Below are 11,457 nucleotides of genomic sequence, written 5' to 3' on the forward strand. Positions count from 1 at the left end.
GACTGGTCTGGTCATCAGAGAGGGGGTACATCATCTCACCATAATTCCCCTCATCTGGCGACACTTCCACGCCAGTGTCACCAGGTTGCCAGCAATTGAGGGGAATGAAGTCTCTCTGATGACCAGTCCAGTCAACGGCACGGGCACCGTGGTCTACGGTCTTACAATTAGTGGGGGACGTTGGAGTGCGCGAATGGTGTTTGAATGGGATAGTGGAAGAGGAAAAGGAGGGTATAAATGTAAGTCGATGTTGCGTTGGATCACATTGAATGAAGTTGCGAGTAGAGCACTTGAAAATAAAGCCCGTGTCGGAAACAGTACTGCCGATTATCGAGGGTCAATCAGGAAAGAGAAATCGCTGCCGAACAGCCACCGTCTCCCTGTTATTGTCGTTGGTAAGTGCCAGCCATGTTTCTATTTCGCGTTTGATTGATTTCGTGGTGGTTCGAATTTCGAATAGCGTTTAATAAGTCCGCGTTCGCGTCGTATGGTATTCGGAAAAATTAAAGCGGTAAAGCGCGAGCATATTTTGCGAAGTCTCAGCATATTTCTTATCTTTTCAATGCACCCGGTCATGTCATGGTTTTCGAAGGACAGTTTCCCACGGGGGACGAGTGCACGCTTTAGGACGTTACTTGGTTGACCTTGGAACGTGTTCGAACGTGTTTCGCGGGTATGAAATATGATACCCCTTTTTCGATGTAAGAAAGAGAGAGAGAGAGAAAGATAGTTTCTACTTCACTTTTCAGAGCGGTATAGAGTTTTCCTTATCTTTTCGATGCATGTAGGATGCACGTGTTTTTCTTATCTACAGGATGTCCCAAAATTCCTGCACATCCCGGAAATATGAGGTTCCTCTGAGACCGTTTGAAGGGACATTTTCCTTTGCAAAAATGTTATCCGCGGCTTTGTTATACATTATCTATATCTTATCTACAGAACCAAGATATCTGGACTTTTCTGATCTAGCGGAATTCTTTCACGGTTTGGAGTTGCCAAGCCGAGAGATCTGGACACAAGTATAAGAAATATGATAATTTTGCAAAAATATGCTCGCGCTATAACCTATAGATGTAACAGTGAATAAATAGGACGCGATGGAATGTGAATTGTTGTCTTCTGCGAGCAGAGCAACAAACATGGATCGCGAAGCATCAACAAACCAATCGCACGAAAAAGATTGCTCCGTACCACGTCCAGAACAACCGCTTACACCAGGGACTCCAAGCATGGATTTCAAAGCATCGCCATCGCCATCATGTCTAGTAAGTGAAGTTTTTGTCTGTAATATATGTATAGAACAATTTTTTCGCCAAATCACACCATACTCTATATTTTCTTCTATTCCTTCTTTACCAGCTAGCCTAAGATGGTTTACCATCTATTACCATTCTATTACCATCAATTACCATTTCTTTAAAGCAGCGCTCGGAATTATTGACTCCCTACGGCCGAATTTCGCAGGCTACGCCCCTATGACCCGGACGCGCGTCTTGCTCCGCCGCATTATGGTCTGGAAACCCGTTTTTCGTGGCCGAAAGTATTTTAGCGTTATTTAAAGTTGAAGGTTACCATACGTCAAAATGTAAACAACCGCCGCACCGGGACAGGCTTACTTTGCCACGGAGCGTGCAAGAATATGAAAAATTCAATACAGTATTAGCGATAGTTTTTTGCAAGTATCTCGAAAACTAAAAGCGACCCCCTATATTGGAAAAGGAAAAAGTTGTTCAAAATGTGTTGCTGCATAACATATTAAAATTTCATCAAAATCGGTGTACGCAGACCCTTTCGCAATAATATTACCTATTTAGATACTAATTGAACTAAAAACTCTATATCTCTTTTTATCTAGGTGAAAGATGCAAGAGGCGAGAATGATGATTGCGTTGATGATGATGATGATGATGATGATGATGATGATGATGATGAATCAGATGATGACCACGATGATGATGATGACCATGATGATCACATTGATGATTTCGACGTTATTCGAAAATCTCCTGAGTTCACAAAGGAAAAACATTTAGAACCTTCTGATAATCATCATCCTAAATCAGACCAGAATCAGGATCTTGAGACAGGTCCTTCTTCGCAAGTCAATAGTCCAAAGGAACGACAATCAGATGTAACAGAAAGTAGCACGGAAAGAACTAGTCATGAATTTGAAAGTAGACAGGAAATTAAATCAGAAATTCCCGAGGTCGCAAAGGAGAAGCATTTACAACCGTCTGATAATCATCATCCTAAATCAGACCAGAATCAGGATCTTGAGACAGGTCCTTCTTCGCAAGTCAATAGTCCAAAGGAACGACAATCAGATGTAACAGAAAGTAGCACGGAAAGAACTAGTAATGATTTTGAGGAAGATGCGCGTCTATTCGAAAGTAGAGAGAAAATTGATTCAGAAATTCCCGAGGCTGCAAAGGAGAAGCATTTAGAATCGTCTGATAATCATCATCCTAAATCAGACCAGAATCAGGATCTTGAGACAGGTCCTCCTTCGCAAGTCAGTAGTCCAAAGGAACGACAATCAGATGTAACAGAAAGTAGCACGGACAGAACTAGTAATGAATTTGAAAGTAGACAGGAAATTAAATCAGAAATTCCCGAGGTTGCAAAGGAGAAGCATTTAGAACCGTCTGATAATCATCATCCTAAATCAGACCAGAATCAGGATCTTGAGACAGGTCCTTCTTCGCAAGTCAATAGTCCAAAAGAACGACAATCAGATGTAACAGAAAGTAGCACGGAAAGAACTAGTAATGAATTTGAAAGTAGACTGGAAATTAAATCAGAAATTCCCGAGGTTACAAAGGAGAAGCATTTAGGACCTTCTGATAACCATCATCCTAAAGCAGACCAGAATCAGGATCTTGAGACAGGTCCTCCTTCGCAAGTCAATAGTCCAAAGGAACGACAATCAGATGTAACAGAAAGTAGCACGGAAAGAACTACTAATGAATTTGAAAGTAGACAGGAAATTAAATCAGAAATTCCCGAGGTTGCAAAGGAGAAGCATTTAGAACCGTCTGATAATCATCATCCTAAATCCGACCAGAATCAGGATCTTGAGGCAGGTCCTTCTTCGCAAGTCAGTAGTCCAAAGGAACGACAATCAGATGTAACAGAAAGTAGCACGGACAGAACTAGTAATGAATTTGAAAGTAGACAGGAAATAAAATCAGAAATTCCCGAGGTTGCAAAGGAGAAGCATTTAGGACCTTCTGATAACCATCATCCTAAAGCAGACCAGAATCAGGATCTTGAGACAGGTCCTTCTTCACAATGTAGTAGTCCAACCGAACGACAATCAGATGTAACAGAAAGTAGCACGGAAAGAACTACTAATGAATTTGAAAGTAGACAGGAAATTAAATCAGAAATTCCCGAGGTTGCAAAGGAGAAGCATTTAGAACCGTCTGATAATCATCATCCTAAATCCGACCAGAATCAGGATCTTGAGGCAGGTCCTTCTTCGCAAGTCAGTAGTCCAAAGGAACGACAATCAGATGTAACAGAAAGTAGCACGGACAGAACTAGTAATGAATTTGAAAGTAGACAGGAAATAAAATCAGAAATTCCCGAGGTTGCAAAGGAGAAGCATTTAGGACCTTCTGATAATCATCATCCTAAATCCGACCAGAATCAGGATCTTGAGGCAGGTCCTTCTTCGCAAGTCAGTAGTCCAAAGGAACGACAATCAGATGTAACAGAAAGTAGCACGGACAGAACTAGTAATGAATTTGAAAGTAGACAGGAAATAAAATCAGAAATTCCCGAGGTTGCAAAGGAGAAGCATTTAGGACCTTCTGATAACCATCATCCTAAAGCAGACCAGAATCAGGATCTTGAGGCAGGTCCTTCTTCGCAAGTCAGTAGTCCAAAGGAACGACAATCAGATGTAACAGAAAGTAGCACGGAAAGAACTACTAATGATTTTGAGGAAGATGCGCGTCTATTTGAAAGTTGGCAGGAAATTAAATCAGAAATTCCCGAGGTTGCAAAGGAGAAGCATTTAGGACCTTCTGATAACCATCATCCTAAAGCAGACCAGAATCAGGATCTTGAGACAGTTCCTTTTTCAAATGGGCATACTTCGGGAGGTACTCGATCTGATACACTGGGTCAACTCTCGTATAATAAAAACGGAAAATTAAAAATATCATTTGGTAACGATGGATATGTGGATGGAAAGTGGGAGAGAAATCGATTGATAGAGTTATATTCATGCGAATTTACTCATCCACATAGTAATCAAACAGTTTATATTAGAAAACAACGTCCAGGTTATCTATTTACTTTTGATGAGGATGATTTTATTGCAAGAGTAAGCTTCGACAAGCTTGAAGAATTGGATTTTGACCAGTTTTCTGTTCTAAACATCAAGAAAAATGTTCTTCAAAAGCTTATAATCATTGAAGTCATAAGAGACAAACTAATCATTTGCAGGGATGCTGCTTATATGCAGTTTATACAACTTTTGCAAGACAAGAGTGGCAAAACTGTAGAGAATCTCGAGTGTGCAGAAGACATTTTTCAGCTTTCTATGATATTAGAAAGCTATAGATTATCTCCTAGAGGATCGATATTGCATGAAATAGTTAACAATGAATATATTTCATCTGACTTTAAAGACTTTTGTCAAGAATTGATCAATAGAGAAAAAGCTTTAGATGCAAGAAGGGAAGGCCTTTTGCAAGTTGATCGATTTGAACCCAAGAACGTATTCGCGGAGTTATATAAAACTTATGAGAGTGCGGTAAAGAATCATAAAACGTCCTTACTTGAGAAATGTTTTTCCTCCTCTTTTGAATTATCTTATTCAATGGATTCGAATATAAATGCGCTATCTGGACAACAAGTATTTTACATAAGTAAGCAAGATATAAATCTATTTTGTGACCTTGATAATGAAATGAACGGATCTCTTTCAATATTCTTGCATAATCTGCAGAGCTTATTATTTAATAAAGTAATGAACGTGAGGAATCACATATCGGTGACGGAGTTAGCACCCTTAACTCATCGTATTTATTTTCATCTTTGTAAACACATTTGGGAGCTAATTTTAGAGATTAGCGGTAAAACAGATATGTCTGTTAATGATTTGCTTAAAATAGATGGAAACGGTAGAATGGTTTTGGCAGATCGTATAAACTGGCTAGCTTCCCCTCTTAACCAATCTCTTGAGCGACAATATCGTTTTGTTTTTAAGTTGATGGAGCATTTTGAGCCTGTTTATAGTGCTAAGCAAAAATTTAGGTACGAATTCAAGTTGTCAAAACGGAGTGGCAATAAATCATTTTGGTCCACTGTCAAGGGCTGGTTTGTCGATGATAAGGTTCCAGATATACCTGATGAGCGTCTAGTATGGATGTATATTCTTGACGATTCCATTGCTGAGCTGTTTCCCAAAAAGAAAAAACTGTTTCGGAAACAAGTCGAACCATTTCAGCCTTTGCTAGAAGGTTATACGCATTTCATTCAAGAGACAGAGGTTGTTAATCATGAGTCGTTTCGAATAGTGATGTACAATACTGTAAGGTTTATCGCACAGGCACTGCCTTATATCTCAGAAGGAGCTTCGGAAATTGATCGAGTTACTTTAACAAATCAAATAGCATCTATTCAGTACGCAATCTCAAATAATCAATTTATCGATTTTAAAGATTTAATAGATGTATATAATGAATATTGGAAGAATAAATCTCTTATAGATGAAATTCCTGATAAATTCCCTTATGGGAAGTTCAAGGATGACATGGAAACAATATGTCAACAATTATACAGTATTGTAAATACTGTACATAGCAAAGAAGTAAAACCACAAGAATTAATTAACTATTTTAGATCGTTTAATGAGTTTCTTGGAGACTTGAGTGCTGTAGATTTCAGTTGGTTTATTAGAAAGAGTAGTGATGTAACTGACGATGAAGTCGAGTTAGTTAATGCAGATAAAGAATCATATAAGGTTTTAGATCCTGAAAATTTTATTAAAAAACATGCAGATATTCCAGATCATTACTTAATTGAAATAATTACTGATCTATTAAATAGTGTGAGTAACTTACTTGAACAAAATAAATGGTCTAATTATGATAATGTAAATGCAGCAAGTGAGTTAGTTTTAGCAATTAAAAAGTCTTTGCTCTATCTGAAGGAACAACCCGATTACGTATCTTTTGATACATTCAAAGAAGAGAGTACACAGCCATTTGCTTGTGTAGTAGAGAATAGTAGCTCTTACGAGGATTTTATAAAGCGCGTTAATATCGTAGGGGAGTCGTTTTGGTATCTAAGAAAACAAGATGAGATCGATATAAAGAAAGCTCTAATGCTATACAAACAAGAAAACGAGAATATAACAACGGAAATAGAGGATATACTGATAGATTGCTACAACAAATACTTGGATAAATTTAATTCCTACATACAATTGACTTGCGACAAAAATTATCTGGATAAGATCGAATTTATTACTAGAGAAGTGAAGGGTCAAGTGCCGTTTATTGATTTTCATGAATTGAGAGAAAACTTCAAACGGGAAGCTATACCGGAACTTCTTGCTGGACTGGCTGCTGTGTGGTCCATACAGGCATCAAAAGACATTGCAAGTGCAAGGAAAATCTTAAAGCCACATTGTATTCAAGTATTGTGCATTTTGCTGTTATTTAGTGCTGACATTTATTCTAAAGGTGTTGAGAAGCGTTTGGCGCAAGTCTTAACAGGACAAGGGAAATCGCTTATAATAGGTCTAACAGCTACGCTGTTTGCATTGATGGGTTATAGGGTCCAGACTGCATGTTACAGTGAATACTTGGCAACTCGAGATCAACAAGATTTTGATAATATTTTTAAGTTGTTTGGTGTTCAACACAAAGTAACTTATGGCACATTTGAAGACATGGTCTGGGAAGTGCTTAAACCTATGGTAAATGGCACGAGGCTAAGCCTCGGAGAATTAGTTAAAGATCGTATACTGAATCACAGCACAGAGCAATTTGGACAGCTAATTCATGACGATAGGAGTAAGACTATCTTATTCGTAGACGAAGTAGACGTTTTCTTTTCTCCTCTGTTCTATGGAAATTGCCTTACTGCACTTAAACTAATAGGTATGCCAGCATTAGCTGGTATCCAGGAATACATATGGGAGATGGCCTGCAGAAATTGTGAAAAAAGTATTATCGTGAACGAGGTAGATGAATTTATTAAGAAAAGAGTAAGAGAAAGAAATCAAGATTTCATCGAATTTCAGAAATTCCTGATTAAACCTGGACAATACTATCTTTTGAAAAAAGAATCTGATCGTGTATATGTTAAAACATTATATACGAATCGATCTCTCTACGAAGAGCATCGCGACAAAATGATTGATGATGCAATAGATGTTGCAAAGGCAAGTGGCACAGATAGTGTTCGTAACGGATTTAAAATTAATGACCGTGGAGAGATAACCTGCAGAGACAAGCATGGATTTTATGACCCTCATACTATCTCCGGCTATAGGAACGTATTTAATTACTTAAGGTTAAAGAAAAGAAATTATAGTCATAATGGATTTGGCAATTATGGTTATTTTAGAGTAGACAGTGGTATAATATCCTATGCGAAATTACCTAACGAATATCCTCTTATCTTAGGAGTGAGCGGTACTTTAACTACACTCAACAGACACGAAAAAAGAGCGATAAGAAATTCTTATAGTATCCATGAGAATTCTATAATGCCATCCTATTTTGGTAATTCCAAGTTACAATTCGATATACACAATGATTTTATATGTGAAACGTCAGAGGAACAATGGCTCAGTAAAATTGATAGTCATGCGAATTCTAAGATTGCCTCAGGACGATCAGTATTAATATTTTTCGACACAGATATCGAAATAGATAAATTTAAAAACAAATTCTGCAGTAAATATGATCGCTTGCATACGTTAGACGAAAATACGAAAAAGCAGACCAAACAGAAGTACATTAACGAAGCAGGTATTACGAAGACAGTAACATTAGCAACGAGAGGTATGGGTCGTGGTGTTGACTTCAAGTCTAGTGTTGCTGTGGAAAAGAAAGGCGGACTGCATGTGATACAGACGTTTTTGTCGCTTGATGTAAAAGAAGAGACGCAGATTAAGGGGAGAACCGCGCGTAAAGATAATAAGGGTAGTTACGAGTTAATAGTCTGTAAAATACATTTGAAAAATGACAATTTGCTAGACGGAGAAGAAACTGATGTAAGTTATGAAAAGTTGAGTGAATCCAGAAAAAAAGTAATGGAAAAGACAGGCTCAGTAAATGCAGAGAATATTAAAATTCGGGAAGATCAACATAAATTAACCATGGAGTTTTTTGAATCGTTTTTTAAGAAAAAATGTGACATTAACATAGAAGAGCCATCCATTAATACAGAGCAGGAGGAGGAAGCAGACCTTGGTCAGGTGGGCTAATTCTTAGATTCAGCGGAAATTTACGAAAACATTACTTTTTCTATTAATTATAATAATTTTAATATGGGAGAATATCATATTTTGCATTTGCATATTTACATAATAATATATACGATATGCTAATATTTCTTTTCTTTACGTATGTACATATGTATCCCAGTAAGCAAAATGCTTGATTTTGGACGGGAATCTGCGCGCGCATAAGTAGCGCTTTCTGCTGGCAGAAAGACCGACAGAAGCTGTTCGGGCACAATGCTGGCCGCTCGGTCCTGGATTCTTGGATTCTGCCTGTCAGAATTGACCAAAACTGTTCGATTTTTTTCCTCTCCTCCTTTTCCCCTTCCATTATCCCATTCCAGCGCCATGAGCATACTTCAACATCCCACACTAACAATAAGCCGTAGACTGGTCACGTATTAGTATGGTCATTCTGTCAGCATAATGTCCGTCACCTGCTCGACAGGCTGGGCTCGATTTCTGCTCGAGGCAGGCCTGGTTGACTGGGTATATGTATATAGCATTTCAATTTAAGTTTGTAAATGTTAACTGTTAATCTGTAATAAGTTGTATGTGTTACAGAAGTTAATTTAAGTTTTATAAATGTCACAGAACTTTTATTCTATTATTTTTTCAAAATACTTTTGAATTTCATAAAATAAACAGTATTACAAAACATTTGGATGGATTAATTTTCCTGTCTCTAATGTTCCCTAATAGTCACAAATGTACAGATGAACTTTAATACGTATTCCAGCACTTTTTCAAATTCTTCAGAGCTAAGAACACACAAACAATGAAGCTGATAAAGCGTTCTTACCGTTTGAAATGTTTGATCGATTTCCTTCTGCAACCATTGACGACGAGCAGGAAACATTCGCGACACCTTCGCCACTCGTTAAACGGTAAGTCTGTTTACTAATACGATTAATAAATACTTACAACTAAAACAAATCCACAATGCGGTGGAATAAAAATAAGCTCATGAGACTGGAGATTCGGATTCACCATGTATACATAGAAACGTGTTGTTCGTGTTGAGAATAAGAACGAGTTAAGGGTATCTTCCCATCAAATTAGCGTCAAACTATTTTCATGAATTTATTCTTAAAGTTACGTATAATTCGATCAGGTTTTACTCTGTGTTCGGACAGTGTTCAATATAACAATAAACGAGTTCACATATTTTATTGAATATATCGACTGTCGCGCGCGTCACTTTTTCTGTGCTGCCCCTGGGCACCACAATCGAGTTTACGTAATCGAAGAATGCTGTGATGAAATACATATAATACTAACATATTCGCCACCAATATTTTGTGTAATTTTGTGTAATTAATTGATTTTGTATTTTATGTACAGAAAATCAAATTAATTTCGTACATGTAGTTACGACTTTGTAGACAAAGATCTTCTCCATTGCAACTTACCAGTTCGTTTCAAGTCCAATCATATATAATATATTTTTCTAATCCTAGAAATTTAATCACAGACTTAAATAATTCAACGTCTAAAATGATTTTTTTAAATTTTCGTCGCATTTTTCATACTGATCGACCACTGTGCGTCGCGACCTGGGTCCACACAATCGATCAACGTTCTCGTTTCGCATTCTATTTAGAACCGAATTACTCCGAGGCCACTATCATGTGCGAAGTTCAGAGATTCTTAACCCAATGTTTGAAAGCACTCGTGTGACCTATTAATCCCGCGTACACGAACCTCGCGGGGTGAAACCGAAGACTCCGGAGGTGATGACGTGTATCCGGTGTCCGTCACGCGAACTAATTTCGAACGAGTGCTGCCCACCTCCGATAATTGAGCTCGAGTTTATGCAAGAAACGAAATCAAGTTCGATACGTACTCATACATTCAAGTTAATTTCGAAAGTTTCGAATCACTGTTTCCAGATACTACTCGGAGGCAGTGTTTCGATAATTGTACTTGCTATCTACTATCTACCCGAGCTACAGGGTCATCGAGGCAAATCCAGAAAAGTTACTGGATACAGAAAAATCAGTTCAAATTCCAGGAAAATGCTAAAATATACTTTTACCCTTTCAACCTTTTTGTTGAATTTGACTTGCATAAGGGTGAACTTCGAATGCAAAATCTGTAAATAATGGAGTTACTCTAGCCACCACTAGTTAGCACGACCTTTCTTCTAGCTGAACCTGCTGCAAGCTTGATTCATCTCCTCTTCAGTTGATCCCTGGAAAGATTTTAACACATTTTGTGGCCGAAAATCTTTCTTAATTGGTTCCATCTGTTTTATAGGAACGGCCCACTGTGTGGTGGTGGTAGGTTCGCTCATTGTTAATGGTAAAGGACTCGGCGATGTGCAATCGTGATATGAATCTTATTTTCTGATTTTTAATTTTTTTTCGTCGCACCCCTTAAAATTAAGACACTTGATATCTGCAAACTAATATAATGAATATAATTACTTAATGAAACATTTTCATTACATATATAATTTGTGCATAAAAATAAATTCTATTATATGCTATATGATACCACAACAATATACATAATAATAATAATTACAAGTGTAGAAATTGTTCTAAATATTTTTCCTGCTAACTTAAACTACGTTTTGTAGAGAAAAAGGAAGTTTCCGGATACTTTTGAGCGGTGTGTACGTACTGTAACTCGGACGCTGCGTCCCATACAAAATTATTCAAGATTATTCAAAAGTATTTGCTGATACTTTCGAAATAAGGAGATACGAACATATCCAATGCTAAAAAATCATTGAAATTTTTAACTTTAAGTCGAATGCGGCACGGGTTCCATTTGTCCAATTACTCTAAAAGTTTGCAGATATAATTTTCTCATCAAGTGTCATAATTAGAAATTGGTTGGTTGAAATAGAAAACAGTAAAAGATTTCAAAAATTCAAGAATACTGTAATGTTGCTTTTAATGTAAGAAAGTCGTTAAGGGATGAAATCAATTTTTATGTCATTCCTGCTTCCCACAATCAATGCGAAACATTTTTATTTT

At 37.4% G+C, this 11,457-nt stretch overlaps 1 protein-coding gene across 1 annotated transcript; it reads left to right on the forward strand.

The window, feature by feature from the left end:
• Nucleotides 1-264: 264 nt before the first annotated feature.
• Nucleotides 265-9,106, forward strand: LOC143210563 (uncharacterized). The gene is made up of 3 exons (XM_076427516.1): nt 265-395; nt 1,130-1,265; nt 1,856-9,106. Exons 2-3 carry the CDS (start codon nt 1,140-1,142, stop codon nt 8,453-8,455), a joined length of 6,726 nt encoding a protein of 2,241 aa, XP_076283631.1. The 5' UTR covers nt 265-395; nt 1,130-1,139; the 3' UTR covers nt 8,456-9,106.
• Nucleotides 9,107-11,457: the final 2,351 nt, after the last annotated feature.

Source organism: Lasioglossum baleicum, chromosome 7 (genome assembly GCF_051020765.1).
Source record: "Lasioglossum baleicum chromosome 7, iyLasBale1, whole genome shotgun sequence".
NCBI lineage: Eukaryota > Metazoa > Arthropoda > Insecta > Hymenoptera > Halictidae > Lasioglossum > Lasioglossum baleicum.

Excerpts from the sequence above, each read along its gene's own strand:
- LOC143210563 (XM_076427516.1), top strand. The coding sequence starts at position 1,140 with ATGGATCGCGAAGCATCAACAAACCAATCGCACGAAAAAGATTGCTCC. Across the intron at positions 1,266-1,855 it reads CGCCATCGCCATCATGTCTA|GTGAAAGATGCAAGAGGCGA; the intron begins GTAAGTGAAGTT and ends CTTTTTATCTAG.